At 28.8% G+C, this 25,403-nt stretch overlaps 5 protein-coding genes across 7 annotated transcripts; 2 read left to right on the top strand and 3 right to left on the bottom strand.

Annotated features, from left to right (window-relative positions):
- Window positions 1–1,437: 1,437 nt before the first annotated feature.
- On the bottom strand, window positions 1,438–3,841 carry LOC113852747 (pentatricopeptide repeat-containing protein At5g50990). 2 transcript variants are annotated; one of them, XR_003502455.1, is made up of 3 exons: window positions 3,694–3,841; window positions 1,881–3,601; window positions 1,438–1,722 (listed from the first exon to the last, which is right to left on the bottom strand). XR_003502455.1 is itself a non-coding variant. In XM_027483107.1 (2 exons), the coding sequence occupies exons 1-2, from the start codon at window positions 3,818–3,820 to the stop codon at window positions 2,094–2,096; spliced, it is 1,635 nt and encodes a 544-aa protein (XP_027338908.1). In that variant the 5' UTR covers window positions 3,821–3,841; the 3' UTR covers window positions 1,438–2,093. The 2 variants fall into 2 exon arrangements, 1 of the variants encoding a protein (XP_027338908.1); XM_027483107.1 differs by having other exon boundaries at window positions 1,438–3,601.
- A 1,404-nt stretch (window positions 3,842–5,245) lies between these two features.
- Window positions 5,246–6,962, top strand: LOC113852263 (phylloplanin-like). Its single transcript, XM_027482500.1, has 2 exons — window positions 5,246–5,423; window positions 6,679–6,962. The coding sequence occupies exons 1-2, from the start codon at window positions 5,246–5,248 to the stop codon at window positions 6,960–6,962; spliced, it is 462 nt and encodes a 153-aa protein (XP_027338301.1).
- Window positions 6,963–9,239: 2,277 nt separating this feature from the next.
- Window positions 9,240–10,076, top strand: LOC113852882 (late embryogenesis abundant protein Lea5-like). Its single transcript, XM_027483277.1, has 2 exons — window positions 9,240–9,413; window positions 9,652–10,076. Exons 1-2 carry the CDS (start codon window positions 9,361–9,363, stop codon window positions 9,902–9,904), a joined length of 306 nt encoding a protein of 101 aa, XP_027339078.1. The 5' UTR covers window positions 9,240–9,360; the 3' UTR covers window positions 9,905–10,076.
- A 3,422-nt stretch (window positions 10,077–13,498) lies between these two features.
- On the bottom strand, window positions 13,499–14,521 carry LOC113852262. The gene has a single exon (XM_027482499.1). The coding sequence runs from the start codon at window positions 14,519–14,521 to the stop codon at window positions 13,499–13,501; it is 1,023 nt and encodes a 340-aa protein (XP_027338300.1).
- Window positions 14,522–18,144: 3,623 nt separating this feature from the next.
- On the bottom strand, window positions 18,145–22,297 carry LOC113852477 (bidirectional sugar transporter SWEET17). 2 transcript variants are annotated; one of them, XM_027482766.1, is made up of 6 exons: window positions 22,147–22,274; window positions 21,965–22,041; window positions 21,627–21,837; window positions 21,361–21,522; window positions 19,636–19,755; window positions 18,145–18,466 (listed from the first exon to the last, which is right to left on the bottom strand). In XM_027482766.1, exons 2-6 carry the CDS (start codon window positions 21,979–21,981, stop codon window positions 18,305–18,307), a joined length of 672 nt encoding a protein of 223 aa, XP_027338567.1. In that variant the 5' UTR covers window positions 21,982–22,041; window positions 22,147–22,274; the 3' UTR covers window positions 18,145–18,304. The 2 variants fall into 2 exon arrangements, with proteins under 2 accessions (XP_027338567.1, XP_027338566.1); XM_027482765.1 differs by having other exon boundaries at window positions 18,165–18,466; window positions 21,965–22,001; window positions 22,147–22,297.
- Window positions 22,298–25,403: the final 3,106 nt, after the last annotated feature.

Raw genomic sequence — 25,403 nt, 5'->3', positions numbered from 1 at the left:
ATAAATTTCTGAGATGAATAGTTTTAATTGGTAGATGGCACCATAAGACTTTAAAATATATCATGTAAATTTTATTCTTATTCTTGTTTTATTAGTTTGTTGCCTCGCGTCTTTATCTTTAATTCAGGACAGCACCAAGTAATTCATTATGTGTTTTCCAAAAAACGTACTACATTATGTTATTCGTATTGGTACTGTCCAAAATCAAGAAGAGGACTGAATGGAAAAGAAGTGAGAAGTGGGAATAGAGGAAGGAATTTCATGTCATCTGCAAGTACATGACGTTTCAAAATCTCACCCATTCTCTTCTTACTTTCTTGGACATTTCCACATCCTCCTTACAGGATTTTGAATACAGACAAGAATACTACACAAACTTTGCTGCTTCTTTTTTTATGAAGTAATATTCTCCCTCACAAAGGATTACCATCAGATGAGCATAATTAATCCAGGAGAACTAATGATGAGTAATATTTGTTGCTATTGGTTGGATTAGCATAATTTGTAGTTTGGGATTTTGGAACAAGAAGTTGGACCCGGCTATAGACTAGGAGAGTGATTTTCCGACCCTTTACCAAGCAAATTGAATGTCACAATTTTTTTCATCTTGTTCAGTTTTGTATCATCTTTCAATTTTTCTCCTTCTCAAACAAAACAAACACAGCGACCAAAGCCTCAGTAAAGCTCATTAACTTGTTACTCAGACAAATGATTAGTCTGAGGAAGGCTTCCTCTTCTGCAATTAATTCAGAAAAATTGGTAAAGCATGGAAAAATCATCGTACACCTTATTTGCATTTAAAGGTACTTGATGAATTGGATACATGATACACTCAATTTATAAGAACTCTCAATTTCCCATGTTTGCAGGAACAACTTTATGCATCCAGAATAAATTGATTAATGGTGTCCTATCGTCTACTAAGAGACGTGGTTAATTTGACATAGGATAGCTCAAAATATTCCAACTTGATGCCCCTAGGTTCTCTATTTGATGTAACATGCTCCACTCCTGTTCACGGTCAGAGCAATTGCATGATCAGCACAAAATTGCTATGTAGTCGATTGAAGTAAAGGAAGCAATGGGAAAATTAAAAATTATCTTAAGTTTTTATTATGAAAATATGTTGAGTAAATTAAAAATGACTGAAAGTTTAAATACTGTTCTTTCTAATAATTGGCAACATCCCACTTGGAGGTGCAAGAAGTGAATCCAGGACACAAAGTGTCGGCTATTACAGAAGTACATTACGCGGCAGAATCTGGACCAGGAGAACACAAATATTTTCTTATTTTCTTCACTTCTTAATGCAAAAAGGATTTCTCGAGATGCTGTTACAAATCCAGGATAGAAAAGAAAGAAAAATAAATGATTTTCATTGAATTGAATGATAAAAACAGAAAATAGGAGAGAGAGATCTCCTCTAAGGATTTCCCTGTTACAAAGAGCACAAGCTCAGTTTATGAGTGAAACAATTTGCATGCCCCTTCCTTTACATCCCCTCTTATTTATATACCTCACTAACCCCTTCTGCTAACAAACTAAAATATCTGTCCTAACTAATCTCCTAGCTTCAAACAGATTGCTAGTCCATCAGGAAGAATAAAAAATGGTGGAAGTTCCCTTCTCCTTTTAGGTCCAGGTGCAGCCACTTAGTATCTTGCTACATTCACTACAATAGTTTCCATTTGATGTCCTGCACTCCTGCTAGTTTACTTCTTGCTGATCATCAGGAGGGACATTGTCAATTATCAAAAAGGGATCAACATATATAACTGCCAAATTGTATACAATAATTTTTACTTTACCCATCATATTTACATAATAGCAACTTAAAATCATTTTACTCAAAAATTACCCAAAATTGGTTTTCATTTTACCTTGTTCAAAGCTAACATGGATGCAAAGGACCTAATCGGATAGGATTTTGGTCTTTGTAATTAGTGGTGTGGAGAGAGCTGTTCATACTTTGATGCTTAAGGATTGGGTGTCCAATGTCCATCCCCTCATACACTTCTGAGATAGTTTCTTCTCAATCAGCATTTGTATTTGTTAAGGGCCACTAAAAAATGCAACCAAGATTTAACTCTCAGCTACCAGTAGTCTCTGCAAGAGCAAAAACCACCTTCAAATTGGTGAAAACGGATGCGATCCCTCACAATTATTTCCCTGTTTAATATTCTTGACACAATTTTAATCCAATCATGACAATCTTGACAGATACGCAGGTTTTTGGAAATCCTGATTTTTGTTCCTGGGCTACTTTTCAGGACCCCATAGGCCAAGGCCAACTTTTCACTATGAAACATCAAATTTTCCTCCTTTTCCTCTTCAGAAACATCCATCAGAACCAAATCTGTCAAGGGTATGAATCCCTCCAACTTAGCTCTTTGGATCAAACCTTCCAGCACTCTGTAAATTGCTTTCATTTCAGCATGTGACTGATCAGCTGCATTGAACTGGTGAATACTGTCCCCTAATTCAATCCAACTCTTACCACGCCTTTTACGAACCCCTCCCATTTTCATCATCCGTCTCACTCGCTCAGCAGTATCCCAGTTATTTAAAGAACAATACATATTTGACAGCAACACAAAATCCCCACTCTCTAGGTGGGAAATGTTTGCAATGGCAACTTCACCAAGTTCTTTCTTTCTATGGATTCTACAAGCACTCAAAACTGCTCTCCAAATAACAACATCAGGCTCCATTGGCATCACCTTAATCATAGCATAGGCCTCTTCTAAGAGCCCTGCTCGTCCCAAGAGATCAACCATGCTTCCATAATGCTCAAGATGTGGCCGAATCAAGAAACAATTCTGCATCATATCAAAATATGAGCGACCTTCTTCAACCAATCCACAGTGGCTACAAGCAGTCAGAATCCCAATAAAAGTAACAGAATCTGGCAAAATACATTCCATCTCCATCCTCGAAAACACTGCCATCGCATCCAAAGCAAGCCCATGAATTGCCAACCCATTAATCATAGCATTCCAAACAGACACATGATCACGCGTAACATCCTCAAAAACCCTTTTTGAAACATCAATTCTACCACACTTAGCATACATGTCAATCAATGCAGCACTCAATATATAATTCAGCTCAACCCTTTTCTCATTCATCAAACCATGCACCCACTTGGCATAGCAAAGAGCCCCAAGGCGAGAACACGCAGCAACCACAGAAGCAAAGGTGAACCCATCAGGTTCAACCTTGACACTCTTCAGCATCCTCCGGAAAAAACTCAAAGCATCAGAAAAGCGCATGTTTTTAACATACCCTCCAATCATGGAGTTCCAAGTGACCACATCTCTAACAGGCATTTTGCCAAACACCCTCTTGGCAACATCACAATGCCCACCTTTCATTAAGCTTTCGATCACCAGATTCATGTAAAACAGATCCAAAACGTTAGAGAAAACATGATGGGCAATGTGGTGTTGGTGAAAGTGAACATAGGTTAATATCAGAGAAGCCACAAGAGAAGGGTAAGTGGCATAGCCAAGTACAACGACCCTTGCATGGGTTTTAGTGGCAGTTTTGAAATCCATTGAAACTCTACAGCGTTCGAGAACTTGGTGGAGTACAGTGGGATCTGAGAAAAGAATAAAAACGAGGGAATGAAGGGTTTTGCAAAGAAAAAGAAGCAACTTTGTGTGTGAATAATAGAGTGTAGTGTGTGGGTACCTGTAACTGTGAATTGATAGTGTGGTGTGTTGGAACACAATGAAGGATTAACGTTAACGTTGCTCAGTGAATCACTAAAAGAACCAAACATTTTGGCTCCATGTCTTGACCTCTGCAACTTCATCATCGTCACCTTTCATTCATGAGTTGTTAGTTACCGAAATTAAATAAAATTAGTATTATTATTTAATTTTTTATAATTATCAATTATTTATTAATTATTGCTTTATAATTAATGTTTGTGATTTTTTATGTTTGGTTTAATATATTTAAGAAAGAGGAGGAAAATGAGTCAAAAAATTACTTCTATCGACTTTAACTCTTTTAAAATTAAGAGAATTTGAAAGAGGATTTTTTTTTTAACTAATCAAATAAAATTATCCTTAATTTAATATCGAGATTATATATATATATATATATATATATATATACTGTATAAATATTATTTTATATATAAAAGTAATTTAATAAGCTATATCAAGAAAACAGCTCATGAAAATCATAAACTACTTTTTTGAAACTATTTATAACCCCTTCCAAATAAGTCGTAAATTAGAAAAAACTATAAATTATAATACAACTAAATTTTATTTACCTTTTGTATTTTTATTTTATTAAATTTTTATTTTCTTTTTAAAATTTTTTGATAACCACTTACATTCGAAGCACCTTTTACTGTAATCAATATAACAGTCTATATGCTATATATATAAACTAAGAATAATAATAGCATGATGACCCGAGAAGTCTCCCAGCCCTATGAAAATATTTTTACTTCTTTTTAGAAATGTGAATTTTAGATTCATATATTACTAAGCTCTATTAGTAGAAATAACATAAACTTTTATACTAGACCAAACTAGAGCACAGTAGAGAAAAATATCGATTTAATATTCTAAAATATATGAGAATAATATTGATTTTTGAAGGTAAGTTAATTCACTCTCAGTTATTAAAAAGTATCATTTAGTGTCTCAACACTAAGAAACTACTTCAACTGAACCTTTAAATTTCACAATTTATGTGTGAAATAATGATGTTGATGTCAATTTCATTATTAATGGACCAAAATAGATGCGTAGTGTAACTTTACTCAACTCCACTAAACACAAGATGAGAAAAACAATAATGATGAACGGTGGAAACAGAGTGTGGTGACATATTTGCGAATCATGATTGTATGCAGAGCATTCAATTAGTGGGAACTCATTGGGCCATTCAAAGATCACATAGCTTGCAGAAGAGAATGTGTTGCTTCTTTTAGGATACAATGGTGCCCAGAACATTGGCTTTACATAGAATGCACCTTTGACATTTTGGCATTGAAAAATGACAACCTTAAAATGATATGGTTAAGAAGAGAAAAGAAAAAAAAAAATTGCCAAATTTGGTATAAGGCGCATAGTTATGCAGCTTATAACAAGCACACGCAAATTCCAATTTGGTGGGTGTAATAATGTTGGGTTACGTAACTTGGCACTGCACTGTACTATAAAATTGTGTATGAGCACAGCTAAATTGTTGCAAGCAAGTTATAATTTATCTGAGAGCCATGACCTTGAAATATCTTATCACATTTCTCCTAATTGCTGTAATGCCAATTCCCCAAGCCAAAGCTCAGCTTGGGCTTCTCAGCGATCTCCTGAGTTCGGTTAATGTTCAAGGAACTGTGTTTTGCTCTTTCAAGAACAATATGGGTGCCAATGGTGCCGCACTCCCAGTTTTCCCAAGTAAGGCCATAAATTCTTTGCAATTTGCATTCATTTCGCAAAACTCTCAGTTCTAATATACATTATTGTTATAAAGGATGATTACTTTTTTGCATTTTCTAAATGTTGTAAATCATCACTCATATAAAGAACTATCCAAGTCCCAATACACCAAGAGATTATTTATTATTGTGATAAGTAAATATTAAATAAATTCTCTTTATAATATTTTTTTACCTCTTCTTTTGTTAAGGTTTTGGACATGAAACATGATGGATAATCCAATTTAGTCCAATAATAATTTCATTATAAACTAATGGAAAAGTAAAATAATATTTTAGTTATGAGTATGCTTGAATTAATTGTAAAAAAAATCATGTTAATAATCAATTATAATAAAATAGCACATGCTTGGCTATATTTGCTAAAAAAATATTTTAAGATAAATTATTTTAATTAAATTATCTAAGAAAACACTTTTACATACAAAATTACGAAAAAAAGATATGAAAAATTTAAATGGCATGACAATAATGAGGTAGCTAGGGTAAATATAGGAAGAAGATATTAAAAAAAAAAACTTCAATCATAATATTAAATATGCAAGATGGGGCAAGAATAACTTTTATAGGTAGAAATAACTTGACTTTATCTTATCTATTCATTTAATCATAAATTCACATGTCATTAACTTTTACAATAATTACTTAAAAAATTATATATACAATGATTTTTAACGTATTAATAGTATAAAAATTTGAAATATTTATATTTATAGTGAATCAAAATTCAATATATTAATGTTACTTATAAAACAACTGAATCCTCTATTAATTCATTTATCCCAAACATGCAATACTGACTAAAATTTTAAGAAGAGTGAATTTTGAAACAATATTAGCGTATATATACTTTTTACATTTTATTTATATCTTTTTTTTTATCACATCATATTTCTAATTTTTCTTTATTTTTCTTGTCTCCTTCTATCTCTCTTTTTCAAATATTTTTTTAGTGGGATGTGAACATATAACTTCTCATTTTGAAATAATTTGATGGAAATTTCAAGATATAATGGTAATCAGAATTAATGGGAATGAGACTTGCCTATCACACATGCAAGAAATAAGTACTCAAAAGCAGAATTTGAAAGAACACCACAATTGCAAAGTTATATTGGTCATTCTTCTAACACAAACTAATATTGTAAACATTAGCCTTATTTATTATAGTTGGGTCTAACTAGTGATGATGCTATATATGATATATATTTCAGATGCTCAAGTGAAACTGTTGTGTGGAGGAAAGGTGTTTTCTGATGCAACAAGCGATGGTGATGGAAGGTTTTCAATTATGATGGATAGCCTGTTATTTGATCTATCTTCACTGCTCACTGGTTGCAACCTTGTGGTTGCTACCCCTCTCTCTAATTGCAATGCCAAACTTCCTTCTGCTGGGGCTCTCATTTCAGCACTGCAATTTGTTGGGATCAATCATGTTGGGACTCAAACTATTGCTAACATTACTCCTTCAGGGTTTCATTTCATGCCCTCTACTTAATCACAAAGAGGACACTACCCTTACAAAATTATTATTATTATTATTATTATATAAAGCATGTCATATTCCTTGTTTGTGTACCCCTAAACCCGCCCCTCTTTCTTTCTTTCCTTTTTTAATTCTCAATGTACTAGAAATTGCCCCCACTGCTATGTCTAAATTGCCATTTGGATAAATAAATATCACCCTTGAAGATAACTGTTTTTCTTTTTCTTTGTGTTTTCCATCATTTATGCTGTTGCCCCTAATTTTTACTGGCTAGTACATCGCATCAAAATAATGTTATATACATATGTTGCATGTAAAATCCAAGACCAAATGTGGCAAAAGAAAAACCAAAAAGCTTCCTTGGGTCTTGAGATTTGCTTTTGCATAATTGAATTATAAGTTTTTGTATGAATTTTACCATAAATAAGTCTCAAATGACAAAATGAGAAGTAAAAATATCAAAATACAACAATAATGAATCTGTATAAATTCATCAAAGCGGACAGATTCTCTTCTGCACTAAGCTTCCTTCCATAATTGATGTCCATGTTCGTTGAATATTCGTTCCTTTAAAGTAATGTTTTACAATCTAAATGATATATGTATATTAAATTTGGTGTAACTTATTCGGAAATTTCTTGGGCAAATACATGTGCGGGTCACTTTAGATTTGGTTCAACGCCACACTAGAAACTGCTTAGATACGGACACTTCTTTTTGCCCATTTTGGGACTTGCCTCTCTTCAATGCATACAGTTCAATGGGGCCCTTATTATGGTACCAAAGTCTCATTTTTTTCTTAAAACATGTAAATAACCACTTATTTTCATAATTTTTAATACACATTAATATGTTTTTAAAAATATTATTTATTAATTTCTTAAACAATACTCTAGTTAAAAAAACAAATATATTCTTAATCTCTCAAACTATATTAAATTTTAATTTTTATATTTTTAAAATTATAATTTTATTCTTCTTGCCAACATAATTTTAAGAAAAAGTAATATGAACAAGGATTCAAACTCAAAATTTTGTTTAAAAAATATTGAACTACTTGTCACTTAGATTAATCTTTGTTGGCAGTACAATAAATATTTAGATTAAAATTAATTTTTTAAAAATATAAAGATAAAAAATAATTTTATAAAATTAAAATCAAAATTTGTGTATTTTAAAAAATTTCAATAATTCTTAAAAAAAAGTTACTGGCCAAATCTGATAAAGTGAAGAGCCGCAATATTCTCCCTGCACTTTCTCTTTGTATTTATCTTTAGGACCTTGTGCCTAGTGTTGACTTTTGGGAATAATAATTAAAAAATCAATAAATATTTTTAATATTGCATTGACAGTGTTTGAGTAAAGAAAATTGACATATAATTAAAGAGTACAAAATTTTAAATAAGTATAATAACGCATTGTTTAATTTATATAACCAAATCCACCTGATAAGAAATAATTTGATTGTTGTTTTTATAAAGTATAAAAAAAATAATGTGTCATCATTTTAAAAAGTGTTTAGAAAAATGTCCGGCAATTCTTTGATTCTGTGGAAGAAAATCTTGCGAATAAAACCCCTATGTTAATTTAATTGAGTGAAAAAATATACATTATGTCTAAGAACTTGATCACCACTTTAATTTTGAAAACTAAATTGGTAACAAAGAAGGAAATAAAAATGTGGAAGATAACAAAGAAATAACAAGGCTTGGTTAATTTATGGTGAGAAAATTAGTTTTTATACATATATATATTTTTTTTAAAAAAAGTGTACTTTATTGAAAATTTATAACTAAAATCAAATTATATATATCCTAATTATATGTAACGATCAAATAATTTTATTCAAATATGATAATACCTAACTTTATTCTAACAACCTCTCAATGGACTTTTCCTCAATGGAGCGTAGGGCTGCGGCTCACTTTTCAAATAGCCAAACCAACAAGGTGCCCCATTTTTGTTAGACATTAGCTCTCTCCCTAATTATTTACAATGTTATTTTTTTTAATTTATAAACACGGCAAAGTATTAATGTTTATTTAATTTTTTGTTTGTTTTAATTTTTTTTTCATATTACATACTGTATTCTTTATAAAAAAAAAGACGTAACTACAAAATAATTTTCTTAAATATTTTTAATTACTTAAAAATTAACAAATTTTTAAGAAAACTTAATGCACGAAATATTGTATTATTTTTCCCTTTTTTTTGTCTGACGTGGACCTATCCTCAAAATCTGAATTTATATAAACGCGTGAGAAACCCTAACCTGAGTAGCCAGTGTTTGCGCCTCCTCGCATATACAGAAAGAGTTGAGAGGCGGGGGCAGAGGTAGCTGCTGCTGCTGCGGAAGCGTTTTGGGGCCAACAGCTTTCGCAGCAGCAAACCGACGTTTGAACCGTATAACATGGCACACTCTTTCGCACAAGCCAAACGAGTCCTTTCCTTCGCTCTTCATCGGTTCGTTCCAACTTCATGCAGTTGCAGTGCTCCCTCTCAACTCATTCCATCTTGCATGCCATTTAACAATATGTCACACGTCACACATTCTTTTTTCCTATGACACGCTTATATAAAACTAACAATTTCCCACGTTTGTTTTATTTTGTATTTTAAAATCAAATTGATAATTTATTTATATAAAACTATTAATTTCCCACGATTTTTTTATATTATTATTATTGTTATTATATTACAGGCGAGGGTACGCAGCGGTGTCTGATGTTTCGGTGAGGGGTGGATTGGATAGGATTGGGAGTAGCGGTGGATCGATGGTGGTGGGAAAGGTCGAAGAAAAGGTTGTCAACAAAAGTGGTTCGGAGGCTGCTTCGGCTTGGGCCCCAGACCCAGTCACCGGTTACTACAGGCCCATCAATCAGGCCCATGAGATTGACCCGGTGGAGCTCCGAAGAATGCTCTTGAATCACAATGTCAAATCATCATCCCCTTAGATCCACCGTATCTTCATTTTTCTCCTTATCATGTATGAGCAGTGAACAAAGGAATATAATGGATTTGGTTTTTGTTTTAAGGTTATGTCTTTTCCCTTTTACAACTATAAAGCTAATGAGTTGTGGATTTTAGAGCATGGTGATGCTCAATTTATTTATCATATATGCATTTTATGTTCAATCATTCGTGTTGAGTGTGGAGATCGATAAAGTGCAATGTTTGATTAACGTTTGCCGATTAATAATCGGATTTGGCTTGGTTGATTTGACAAACGAGATAAAATTTAGATGAAATACGTGACTTTTGATTAAGCTAGTGTTGAGAGAATAATAGGTTTTCTTTTTGTGATGTTTTGAGAAACTCTTGAAACCAAGGGTAGATCATTAGCAAGTTATGTTAGGAGTTAATCCTGTTTATTTTTAAGTAAGAAAAATAATTCTCATACCTTTTAATCTAAACACACTTTTTTAAAATGTGATTCAGATTATGTTTTTTGGCTACAATTCAGATTAATTCAGACATAAACTAATTTCATCAAAAGTATTTCAATTTACTTTGAATCGACACTTCTTTGTTGCTTGCATCGGGTTGTATGCAAACATATCATTAAAATGTAGTGAGCCCAATGGCCCTCTAACAATTCTGCTTTGATTTCATAAAAGCTCTAAGTACCGACCAAACAAACAAAGAGAAGGTCTAAACTCAAATCAAATGAATAACTGTAAGCAGAGTATAAATGAGTTTAATTAAATTGAGTATTTGAAGTTTAAGTTTGTTTTATTAAAAAAAAATATTTGACCGATTTATTTAAATGAGTTTAAATTTAGTTTAATTAATATTTTTAAAATTTGGGTTTGACTAATTAATTTCTTTTTTTATAAAATTTTAATAAAATTATATTTATTAATCTATTATTTAATAAATATTTTCATGTTAAAAAGTAAAATAAAATAATAAAATATAATTTTATTGATATAAAAATTTCCTAAAAATATAAATAAAATAATATGGCAAGTTTAAATTTTGAAATTTAAAAAATGGTGCATGCATGTGTATATAAACTATTATTCTCAAGTTTAAATTTATTTTGTTTAAATAATAAATATAACTTTAATTCAACGTTGTTTAACCAAATATTTAATAAATTGAACTCAAACAGTTCATAAATATTTCAATTCATATATGTCTAGTTGTAAGTGATATAAATTTGAACAATAAAAAATTATCTGTTAAGACTTAAAAATTGAGAAAAAGAGAGAAATGGTAGATATTTCAGGTGAAGCTCAACTTCGTGAAATTTTACAGAAAAATAGGACAAGTTAGGCCCCATTTGTTTTACCCTTAAGAATTTAGTTTTCACACTTTTATATAAGAAAGCATGCCCTTTAATGTAGTTTCTCTTAATCTTTTAAATTTAATTTTATCCAATTTTACTTAAATGTTAAATTAAACGAAGACTTAATACACAATTATAGACCATCCAACTTTGTAGACCATAAAAAAATCAATTTTTTTTAAATATCTATTTTTATCTATTTAAATTTAAAAAGATATCTAAACTTCGTTGTCTAAATGTGATAATTAATTTAAATAAAATAAAATTGTGTAGAAACATTATATTATATTAGGAAGGTGTATTTATTTTAAGACGAAGTTCGAAATACTTATTTTGCTCATTAATTTTTTACAAATAAAAATTGATAAAAAATTACATAACTTTTTAAAATTAAACAAAGTATTAAAAAATAAATTACATATAATTTAAATTGAAATATTTAAAAATAAAATTAACTATTTTTAAAGGATCTAGATCCTTTCTCTTTATTACATAAACTAAACGTTCAATTTCATTTTACTTAAACAAAATAAATTTATTTAAATAAATATGAAAAATAAAAAAATTAAATAAATTTACTTAAATGATTTAAGTAAATTTATAATTTGTTTAAGTGAATTTTATAAAATATTTTTATTTCTATTTAAATAAATTTATTTTAAAAAATAGACTGTAACGAAAAAGAATATGAATTCAAATTATATAACAAGAGTGTGTTCTTGAAGGTTGAAGCAGCTTTTCTCTTCTTCAATTTGTGTACTTCTTCATCAAGCTTCTGTCTCCATCATAATTCCTTACATCTTATCTTCCCAGATATTCGTTATATATTATCAATCCACATCACTGTTTCCGTATCAATTTAACAGGATTTGAGATCTCTCTCGAGTCTTGTCTTGCACACCCATTTTTCAGAAAATATAAGTAAATTAATAAATATCTTTAAATTGTTGTACTAAACAATGAATATATTGCACTTATTTTAATTAAACTTTTTCTTATTTTTTAAAGAATGTTACATTACACTCTTAAAATATTTTCATATAAAGAAAATAACTTGTAAAAATTAATTGAAAAATCCGTGGTAAAAATAGTCAACATTTATTTGAGATGTTATTTATAAATAGTAAAACAAATCAATATATTTCAGTAGTAAAATTTAATAAACTTAAAAGGAAATACATTTTATAATTATTAACAAAAATTATTATATTATTTTAAATGAAATTAAAAGTAAATTTAAAAAATAAATTTGAAATCACTATTTAAAAAAAAAAAAACTATCTAGCATGATATAGAAAATTATATTTAAAAACATTTCTCTTTAAAAATAGTCTTTAATTACTTTCGTTTAAAACATAGTATTTACTATTTATCCATTGAAGTTGATAAAAGAAAAGCTTTTGATGAAACCAGTCTAGCTCATGTGTTGGTTACATTCAAATCCTTTTCATATAATTCTCAAAAGAGAAATATTTATAATAAATTATATATAATGCACAAAAAAAGAGAAATATAATAAATAGTTAATTTGATAAGAAAAGTAAAGAAAAAAATCATATGAAATATTTAACTCATTTACAAATTCCTTGCATTCTTTACACACTCGGGATCACCGTGAACCCGCTGGCTTTTCTATACAGCTGTGCAGATAGATTTCTACAGAGAAGATGTCTAAAAAAATTGTACAACTGCCATAAGCTGCAGGCCAAGGCCTATAATAAATGTTCCATACAGTGACTGCAAGATCTTGTTTATGTGAATGCAAGCTAGGGGACCACTAAAACTCCGTCTCCAACCATTTTCCCTATTTGACTATTAACCAAAAAGTTAAAAAAAAACTTTGAAAAATTATTATGAATCACAAATCATGTACAAGTGGAATATATCATTATCAAACATGTGAATGCATGTGAATAATGATTCTACAGAATTCAACTCGAACAAAATTCACAGAACTTTGCCCCAGCATAAGTATGAACTGAATTACAAGATGGGTGCTCCAAAGAATTACAATGCCATGAAGGGTTTTGAGAGAGTATTACATAGTCCTACCACCCACCAATCTGATTAAAATTTATAAACATGAAGCCACTATCCTAAAATAAACAAAAAAAGAAATAATTGGTAGAGGAAACATTACATTATGAATTGGGAAAAGAAATAATCGCTCATCTCAACCACAAGTTAAACACAGGCAATAGACAGAAAAGAACAGCATCGTAAGGTGCATATGCATAAACCAAATGATAACCTCTTTTCAGCCTTTAACTGTGAGCAAGGAAGGAATAGCTGATAAGTTTGGCGTGGCGATCTTATCATAAGCATTTCTAATAACGTTCGTACCCTTTTTATTGTCCTTAGAAGAGGTTATGCTGCTCAAAACTCTCATAGGACTAGAAAATGCCCAACCCCAATTCCTACTCTTCCAATGGGAAAGTTCCATACCCGTTGATTCCCCATTACCATCATCAACAGATGAAAAAGATGGAGAAGAAGAAGTGATCATGAAGCCACCAAAAATGCCACCACACCTCAATCTCTCTTTCATGCCATGGTTCAAATCTACCTTGGGCTCGTTCGGTTGACGTTGAGACTCTACTCTCCTGAGAGTGCAATCTCCAAGCCCAGAAGAGATTCTCTCGAAAAAATCAGCAGAGAAGCTCCTGCTACCACACCCAACAGATCTAGATCTCGAAACCTTGCGTTCCAAGGAAGAACCATCACTATCATACTCTTCCTCAGCCATATCACACTTTTTCCCAATAGAAGAGCCCAAACTATTGACCCTTGGTTTCCCAGTTGAGATCCTCGGGTTAGCTTTCATTTTCTTTCTGCAAGAAGAGGAAAAGGGTTTTGCTGAATAAGAAAGGTAGAGAAAGGACCAAAAGCGGTTTGTTTTTCTGGGACTAAAATCCTCATTGCCCATAAAGTGGTTCTTTGGTGTGGCAATGGACTTGCTACGTTTGAAAATAGTGTCAGCTGAAGAAGAAGAAGAGGGTTTGTTGTTCTTCTTGTTTGGCAAGAGTGAGGGCGTGCAGTAGTGATTATGATTGCTAACAGAGAGGGAAGTGGTAGTGAGAAGAGGTGGTGGTGCAATGGAAGAAGGAGAAGGGGAAGAAGAAGGAGAGAGAGTGGGGAAAGGGAGAGAAGAGGAGAGAAGGTTTCGAAGCTTGTCTTTGAGACAAAAGGCACAGATTCCTTGAGGGTTGTTTCTGTGAGGATGATTCATGCATTGCATTTCCATTCCATCACCCACTTCATTGCCTTTCATTCCTTCCATGTAGAGAGAGAGACGTGGGTGGTGAAGTGAGTGTAGACTCCCCAAAGAGCACGTTGAATACTGACTTGTAAATGTATAAACTAAGTACAAGCAAAAGCCAGACCCTCATGACTTCCAAGTTTCTATATCTTCCAGCTATTAATTAATGTTATCTTCGTTCTTATTTATTTGTTTTTAATAATTATATAAATTAAATTACTTCATTATTTTATTATAATTAATAATTATTTTTTTACTTTGTTATTTAATAATAATTCCTTTAATCTTGAATTATTTAAATAATATAAATATTTTAATAATTTTTAATACATATTATCAATTTTGTATATATAAATGTTAATATAAATAAAAAATATTCAAAAAATAAAATAAATTTATAACACTAAAATGTATTATACATGAATAATATATTTATTATTTTATTATTTTTTAATCATGTCTCGTTAAACTAACCTGAAAAAGTATTATGTTTTATGTATAAATCAAGATTGACGAATTTATAGTCCTCCTTTTGATATTTTTATAAAAAAGTTAATCAAAATTTTCATATTTAAAATGTTATTAAAAATATTTGATAATTAATTTTTAAATATTAATTATAATATTATAGTTTTATCTTTACTTAATATTAAACTCTGTCATTACATTAATTGTTAAAATATTAGAACATTTCAACAATTAAGAAAAAATGTGTAAAAGAAATAATAAATGTTTCTTAAATTTTATAAAAATTTCATAGACTAAAAAATATGTAGAGTGATAAAGTAAAATTTTATCTAGATTTAAATTAAAATAATTTGTAAATATAATTGTATTAAAATAATTATTTTTCATTATTGACTTTTTCTCATTTAAGAGGAATCAAATCTTATAATAATAATAATAATAATAATTTAAAGATTAAATTACTGTATTAATCTTTTATTTTTTTACTTTTGTTTCATTTACTTTCTCTTTTTTTGGTCATTTTATTTTTTTAATTGTTTTAAATAAGTCATTTTTTTTACTAAAATATAAATTCCATTAAAAATTTGTAATTTATTTTTTTTAACTCGGACAAAAACAATTTTAAAAAAATTAGACATTGGGATCATGAAAGAAGGGAAGCAAGGCAATAGCAATAGCGTTTAGACTTTGTCTCCATATATGTGTTCATTAGGATCTTATTTATTCTTACTATTGTTATTTCTGCTGCAATTGCCATATTTATTGCACTCAATTTGCATTCTTCAGCTTGTTGCCACCTTCTCCTATAACCTTAAATCCGTTGTCAATGTCATTGCCTTACTTTTTACCTTCTTTTACACGTTAAATACTTAATTGAAAAGCTTGTCAAAATGGGTTATATGTTTGTTAAGAGTTTGAATTGAGGCTGTAGAAACATAAATGACGAATATTGAAAAAAAATTTAAAAGGAAACATAAAAAGAAAAAAGCTATAAGAAAAAATTAAACAATTAATGTTTTTGATAAAAAAAAAAAATGAGTTGTATAAAATATTTTTAAAGATTAGAAGATTAAAACAAAACAAATTAAATGATCAAAATAAAACAAAATTATATATTAAAAAATTAACAATTGTAAGCATGTGAATATTTATAATGGTTAAAATTAAAAATTTATTTAATTTTTAAAAATAAAAATACATTTAAATATTGAAAAAATCCTTTTACCAAGGATGAATGCAAGGATATCGTCATCATATCATCACAATGAAGTGTGGTTTATTCATCTCATATGATGATAATTATGGTATAACAAATTGACCTCACTTATGTGATATGCCAGAACAAATTTTGCATTATTAAGTGAAAGGTAACAACAAAAAATCCTTAATAATTGCATGAAGATCAACTCTTCCACCAATCAATGCACCCATATCTGCAACATCCATATCCTTTTCCTTTTTCTTGCCCTTACAACATCTATGTGAAATTGATAGACGTGAAGTCTTGGCCTTGCACTGTGTTTCTATAATCACAGTTCAAATGTCTAAATTTAACTGAGATAATTACCATTTTACATTTTATCACACGCAAATCAGGTGGTTTACTCACCGCAATCAAGTTAATTAAATTACATAAAATGTAGCATAAACATTTGATTGTCATTTATATTTCATATTTTTGTGACTATTTGATAACTAATTATCTATTATTCTTTACTAATAATCATATTTGTGCAATGTAGGAAAAAGTTTAGTTCACACATCCTCAAATTATATGTAGGCATGACTTCTTTCACTTAAAACTTATCATAATATATATAATTTTAAACTAAAAATGAATTATAAAAATTTTAAAATATATAATTTAAATTTAAATTAAAAAATTAAATATCCAATATATAAAGAGTCATCTGACATACTGAGAAATAAAATTAACAATTAAAAACATTTTTGTTTAAAAGGACTCTTAAATTTTTAAAATACATTTACAAATATATAACATAATAAGTATTTAAATCTCTACAAAATATTTCAGAATATACCTGTAATGGACTTTCCAATGGAGGCGTTTGAGCCTTGGAGGGGATGATGGGAGGCAATAGAGTCGTTGGGCCTTCAGCTTATGTTTAAATAACCTATTAAAGATTGGGCTCAGGCCCATAAAGTTTGGTCAATTTAATAAGAAAATAAAAAAAGTATAAGTCGTGATGTAGCATGTACTTTACTTATAAATTTTATATTATATTTAAATATTATTTGTAATTTAATTTAAATTTTGATATATTGCGTTCCTATTTAAGATAACTTTCTTAGCCAGATATACTACAAAAATTTATCCTTATTACCATTATTTATTCGGAGTTAGCATAATTGTTTTTAGTATAAACTGTTTACCAAAAATTAAACTATTGATAAAGAATTTGAAGGTTTATCCTAATAAATAATGCTACACTATATTAACACTTTTGTATTTATGATGTATATTAATATTTCATATTAATAAAATTATTTGTTAGTATAGTATTGTGTTAGTACAAGCTGAAAATATTTATACTAACAAATCAACATTTTGTTAAAAATTATAATAATGAAAGATAATTCAACATTAATTTATTAGTGAATAATTTTTTCGTGATAATTAAAATTCAAGATTATTATATATTTTTTAACTTAATCTTAATTATATTTTGATAACTTATACTTAAACACATCTTATACCAAGAAAAAAAAGTGTTTAGAATGTCATTTCATATATGTATTTTGTAAAATTCTTCAATCATCTTACGCTAATAATATTCGTATAAATAAAATAAAATATATTTTTGATGAAATACAAATAAATTATTATTTTTTAAATTGTTCAAAGGATGATCCATTACGCAGGGGGCTTTGTCTGGTTCAAATCCATGCACCCTTGCAATCTTAATTATCAACATAATTATCTTGGTTATTTTTGTATACTATATATTTATCTTGTTTTTATTTTATTTTATCAAAATAAGTATACACACTTTGATTGTTGTTTTTTCTTTTTAAAGTCGAAAGGATATAAAAACTGAAAATTCACCAGGCGATAGAAATGGTGAAAGAACTTTTATACTATTATATGATCGATGCATACATACATAATTCATTATTGATTCCATTCAAACAAAACCAATCAGATTCAAAAAGGAACGAAGAACAAGTCTGATGAATATTTGAAACACTTAATTATTTTTCTTTGTTGAAAATATCAAGCAATAATGTGGCAAAGGAGCTGAGACATTAATGGTGGAGCAATATGTAGCTTTTTTTAGGTCCACATATATAAGCTTTAACACTTAAAAAGACAAACTAGATGGGTCTGGCTAGCCTCTCATGATTTGACTGTGAGATGAGATGCTGATGTTGCAATCCTTCTTCCAATCCAATATTTGAGATATGCTTTCCTTTTCTGTAGATCCCATACAGCCCCAGTTGCATTGCTCCCAGTAAAAATCCACTACCGTTTGGTACCTTTTTGTTTGTGGTACACAACATTCATCAGTGTTTTAGGGAGAAAAGACCAACATTAATGTTATCTTTTTCAAGTATACTATTACAAACTCTCATGTTTCCCAGTATACACTTTTTATACCAAAGGAGTATATTTCCTCTTTAATATTTACTATTCTATTCTAATTAGTCTCTCTGACTTTAACAAATTTTATTTGTTGTAAATTTTTATCTGTAATTAACATTAAATATTGAGAAGAGTTTTTAGTATGAGAGGTAAGAAGAATAGATTTTAACTATTAGATTTAGTAATAAAATAAGATTAAAATATCAAGCTACGTAATTTAAAATTAGAATAAATTATATTTTTCTATCTTAAATCTTAAAAGATGTATATATTATACTATCCTCTCTTTTAGTTTAACAAATTATAATTCTCTCAAAAAATTAAAATGCATTATAATTTAATCTATTTTAAACTTTTTGTTAAAATACTGTTAGAAAAGAAACTATGGTATAATTTTTATTAAATTATGTCCTAATTCTGTAATGTTTTTACACTCTATCTCTTTCTTTGAATGTGTTAAAGTTATAAATAATTTATATATCGTATATTTTCATTAAATGTGATGATTTTTTTTAATTATTTGATGTCAAGTCAAATCTTTAAAACTCTTATAACAATGACAAATTTTTATTCGTTGAACTTCCTAAAATATTGACAAAAAATGTAAACTTTATTAAAAAAATATTTTTATAAAAAATATTAAACATATGTTGAACAATGTTTAACAAAAAATTTAAAATAATTTAAATTATGATATATTTTAATTTTTTTAGGAGAGAGAGCTATATAATTTTAAAATAGAAAAAAAGGTAGTGTAATATATGCATATTTAAGGGAGAAAAATGTTATTTACCATTAAAATTAATTACTTGATTATTAAATAATTTTTAATTTTCATTATTCATATATATAAATATATAGTTGTATAAACACATACAATTTTTTCATCAAGAAAAATAGACGTTAATAAAAGTTTAATTTTAAGATATTGTTAGTAAGTAAAAGTTTTCATACTCTTAATCCATTTAAATATACTGATTTAACTATCTACACTATTTTAATATATTTAATATTTAATTAAATTGATATGAGAGGAATGAGAGCAGAATCAATGCAGAATTACCGCAAGGATAACATCACGAACAAGAACAGCGTACAACAGCCAAACGCCACCGTTTACAAAGAAGAAAAACGAAAGGAAGAATGGCATATACTCCACACTCTTTGTTGTCACCACTGTTTTCTGAAAATTAAGAGCATATAAGACGAGTGAAAAGGATGGAACCTCAACTTGCAACAGAAAAAAATGGTACATAGGAGCCTCCTCCAACACAATATACACAATTTTTTATAAGCAAAGAAACTTTATTCACACAATATCTTATAATACTTAGTACATTCATAATTTAAAAATAAATAAAAATTCGTTTCATGCATCAACGTGTATGCATTCGGAAAATCATTGACAATCATATCATGTCAGCTTGCATGTATATGGACAATTCGACACATTTTGTCAACCTAACAATGATATATAGGTGTTCACATTAGAACCACAGGCTCAGGGGATGCATGTTTGCATGGTGGGGATTAGAAGGGAAAAAGAAAGAGACTGTTAAATACTTTATTTTTACTTGAGAGTTTTAAATGTGTAAAAATAAATAACTTTTTATTTTAAAATATGCGTGATATTTTAAATAGAAATATTTTCTTAAAATAAAAAAATTTACTCTCCCTTTTATTTTTCTTTCAATTTCTTGCATCCCAATATTTAGATCTTTAACGGGGGGTCAAAAAATGGAGTTATTTTCATTTTTGTTTTTAGTATTTTAGACGTACATGAATACTGATTCATTTTAAGCACGTGCTGAATTTAATTCGACAACATGAGAGTGTGTGAGACCCTCTGTGAAACATGTCATCTCATGAGAAAACATATACTTGAGGAAGACAGTGCCCTATGTGGGACAGTATTTCAGTGCCATAAAGTTTGAAATGCTGCGTAGAAGGAGGATAGCCACATATTTGGGGTTGGTTCAAACGTTGCTTCAAAACTCAATAGGATCCAACTATTTCATTTAAATAATTGAATTCGACCACCCAAATATGGAAGAAATTTACGAATATACCTACCATATATGCAACAACAACAACAAAGTACTGCATTTTTTTGTTTCATCAGTTTATTGCTTTCTTTTGGCTGATATTTATTTAGTGCAACTGTATATTGATCGCGAGAATAGATATTTTCACATCAATTATTTTTTGGACCATACATTTATAAACTTTCTTTATGAAAAAGTAAGAGAGAAAAACTCAAAATTTGATTACTTTTCCATTTTAAATCATACCACGTGAAGAAAATGTTTTGATTTATAGGCATGTGTGACCTTTCAAAGCATCTCTAGGCCCCTCAAATAATCAATGAGTAAATTCGTGTTAGTCTATGATATTATAAAAGTTATATATTTTAATTTATATTTTTAATTTTTTCTTCTTATTACTTATATTAAAATAAATGTTATTTGTAAACTTAGGGCCTAACCAATAATTTTTTACATCTAATTAAAATACTTAGTTCTTACAATTTTGAGGAGTGAGTGCCCCCCTCCCCCTCCCCCCTGGTTGCCTTAGAACATGAATAAGTGATATTGGGATTTTCGAAAAGGCCATAAGGTCTCTGTCAATAATATGTTATCATATTGTATCCAGTGAGAAAAACTATGGATATTACAATCTATCTGTAAATCCAATTGTAAATATAGTGAGAGAATAGAGATGAAGTTTTCACACTGTAAAGAGAACGGGCAAAAATGAATGATAGAAAACTAGGACTGGTGAAGCTTACCATGATAGAAAGAGGTGAAGAATACATAACAATGTTTAAGCCTGCACCCATAATACCGACAGCACCACTACGAGCCTCTGCGTGCAATGTTAACTGAGTAACAATCACTGCTACTGCCAAGATTCCCACATCCACAATCCCGAAGAGAATTGAAGTCTTGGCCTGAAGTTGCATTCAAATTAGTACATCACCACTTAACATAGTAAAAGTAGTAAAAGAAATTTTCAATTTTGGCGAATTAGAAGCTAGTTTATATATATATATACCCTTATCCCTTTTGGAGCATATATAAGAAATAGAATAATGTAGATTGTCTGCACCACGATGCCAAAGCCATTAACAGTGGCCACGAGGTATTCTCCAGCCTTTATGATTCCATAGTAAGTCCAAAGAGAACAATTAAGCAATGTGCAAATGTAAGGAATGCTGGAGAAATCTTCGGTAGATTTGTGCTTCATTATTCGCCAAAACGTGGGTCTGCATTGTATATTTATATATATCATCCATCAGCAATATGAATTACTTATATTTTATATGATTAAGTAAACTATTTTCCTTAGACAATAACAAAGGAATAGAATGGTTTAGGATTAGGAGAGCTCACACAGGAGAAAGAAACATGAGAATTGAGATGATGTTACCTGCAGCAAACAAAGAAAAGGCATTTACGAAATTAACACCCTTTTTTGGGCATTAATCAAGATCAGCTAGATACCAATTAGGTGAAACTGAAACCGTGAAACAAGGAACACTGAAGGGTATGTGATGCATATGTTATATGTTTACCTATCACTCCAACAAAGAAACTCGGTTCTGGCATGATACTTTGCAGACCAAGATGCAAGATTCTGAATAGGTGGTTTCGAATTTCCTTTTTTCGGGTGTATTTATGTAGCAAGAAAAAGAAGAGCGAGAGAGAAGTGCAAATAATTCCTTACATATATAGCTGGACACAAATTGAAACTGTTAACCAAAATATCCGTAAATAAATTAGTTGACGTCAAAACTTCAAAATTAATAATTAAAATACATGGGGTGATTAACTTAATAAATGCAAATTTTAAAAACAAATTATCAAAAATATATAAAAATGAGTAAAATCTAAATGATCTACATTGTTCAAGTTTATATATATATATATAGTTGAAAGTTGCAATTTCATAAAATAAAAACATTGATAGAAAATGAGTGTTGTTACTTTTTTTTAAAAATTTTATTAAATTTAATTTAATAAAAATAAGTTTCATTATTTCAAGTAATAGCATTCGTTTATTATTATTATTATTATTTTGTTACTTAACTCAGCAATGCAATTTAACTTATTATTTAAAAAATTACGTCTAAAATAAGTGTTATTTGTTTCAATCAGGAAGATTTCACAAAAATTCTTATCATTTAATTTTTGACTTTTCAAGGATTTCACAAATTTATATTTTTATTAATAAATCATTGTATTTTTAAAACAAAAGTAGTCTCTTGTTAAATTTTTTCTATTTAAAACTACTAAATTTTTATTTTTTTACTAAAATATTTTACATTTTAAATCGATTAATTTTTTACTAAATTCTTTTTTAAACCAAAATATCATATTTTATCAAACTTGTAATTTTTTTCTCTTCAAATCTTAATCTCACATCTCAAAGTTTTTCATATTTTACAATTTGTTTTTTACTTTTAAACTTTTAAAATAATTTCATTTTCTATTTTTATTAAAATTATTTAAAAATTTTGAATAAAAAAATAAGAATTTTAAGTAGAACAGAATCAATAGAAGAACCATATTTCCATAATTTTAAAAGTAAAAAACTTAATTAATTAAAAAATTTTGAAAGACCAGAATTATACACAATTCAAACATATTTTTTGTTCCAAAAATGTACTTTAGCACTAATAATAAATTTAAATATATTGTGAATATAATTTTTATATTAATTATCAACAAAATTAACAATTTTTACAAGCCACAGTAATTTATAATTAAATAATAATATAAATTTTTTTACACCATCAATGTATTTAAATTAAACTCATGTAGTTTCACATCTTATTTGAGACGTATGAAAAGAGAAAAATAAAAAAAATATATAAAAAATATGATAAAAGAAGAAAAAGATGAAAAAGCATATATAAAAAAATAATTTTTTGTACCGAAAATTATTTGATGGAGTAGAGATGGATTGGGTGTTTTCAAGGGCAGCCCTCTTATGATTGATTGTTCTAATATTGGTATGGTATACCTACCAAAAAAGAAGGGGAAATTTTTTCTAAATATGCAAAACAAACCAAAATTTGTGATTAAGAATAACTCCACCACAATATAAGTGGGGTATATTATTGCTGGTGCATTGTCCTATTAATGCTATATATCCCCATTTAAACTCTTTATGCATCAGTTAAAACAATGCTGCTTTTTTGTGGTCAACAATAAAAGAAGGCTTAAGTTGATTCATAAGTATAAGTATAGGCTCATAATTGCACCCCAAATTAGAGTCCAAATATGCAAACTTATTACCTTCCTTTTATATGTCTGAATTGTTGGCCTCCCAATATTTTCCCTTTACATATTATTATTTAATTTGAAAATTAATGACCAAGATATAAAAAATTTTGATCTGAGTTTTATCCATTCATTTTTATTCCCTCATTATGCATTATTAAGCTCTTTTCTAACCCCTCATTTAGGCCCTGATCTTCAACATTTAGAATTCATTCTTTTTATTAAAAAAACAGTTCATTAAAATTAATAAAAATATACTGATATGTCATAAATTTATAATGTATTCCATATTCAGGATAATAATTAATCAATTAGTAACTCATTTATTAAATGAATTAGTTAACAGCGAGTGAATGCTTTATTAATACAAATTTCACAATTAATGAGGATATAGAAAATGTTTAACAATTAATGTATTTAAAATAATTTCTTATTTCTTATATTTTAGAAATAAAATTATGATAGTTAATTTTATAAATAGAATGAGGGAGTAATATAATTCGTTTTGGTATTGCTCCTTGACCATACACTCCTTATGAACTCAGCTTGTTAACATGAATCACCAAGATGTAAATTAACGAGCGACACTATTAATAAAAGGCATTGACTAATTAACGGACTCAATACTTAATAAGACAGATTAAAGCTTGTTTTCACAAGGATTTTGACAATTCAATTCTAATTGACCAAGAGTACAAAGCAATGACTGAATAAAAAGTTGACAGTTTCAGCCTATATTATCAATAATATAGGGTAGAATGAAAGTAGCAAGCATATATTTGTGACAAATTCTACTAGAAGATCCTAGTTTTCTGGGTATGCAGGTGTATTATGTTGTTGAAATAGATCTTGGAATTAAATAATTATCTTTATGAAATATCTATCTTTTGTTTTTAAAAAATGCTAACCAGTATCTGAAGAATAAAAAATAAAATTGTTTTATAGGAAGATGCAAAAATATACCCATTCTCATGTTTTTTTAATGCATTTCAAACATGATTTTTAACCAAAAAAAAAATGTATTTATTGATTTTTAATAAGGACAATGCTTAATAAGATTTTTGTTTGTAGTTAAAAAACTGTTCAATAATCCAACAAATAGATCAGACGTGGGACCAAAGAACATTTTCTAATTATGAAATTGATAATGTAGTGGAATTCCCTTGCCAGCTCTTGCAGCCAAGTAGGTTGGCTTGAAACAATTTTGAGCATTCCTTCAATCTTGAGTGGATACATATACATTAGGGTCAGCCCAAAAGTTGACACCTTTCCAAATTATACTAATTCCAAAAGTCAGAGTTAGAACAAAGTCTTGGAGAAAAAAGTGTACTGAAATAATGGATGAGACAAACCTCTAAGGTGGAAAGCCAATGTCCGTGACAACCAAATGATCAAAAGCTCTTTTGGAGTAAGACAAGTTGTTCTGATTCATACACACAAAAATAGATCCATGAAATTGACAACACAAATTAACTTTATATTGTGTTCTCTACTGTGGTCAATATGGTTAAATTTGGTTAGGATAAGTAAAAGAAATTCACCAGTG

This window comes from Abrus precatorius, unplaced genomic scaffold, assembly GCF_003935025.1.
Source record: "Abrus precatorius isolate BTA unplaced genomic scaffold, Abrus_2018 Scaffold10, whole genome shotgun sequence".
Lineage (NCBI taxonomy): Eukaryota > Viridiplantae > Streptophyta > Magnoliopsida > Fabales > Fabaceae > Abrus > Abrus precatorius.
The sequence above is the reverse complement of the archived record's forward strand: the minus strand, read 5'-3'. Positions and strand labels throughout refer to the sequence as shown.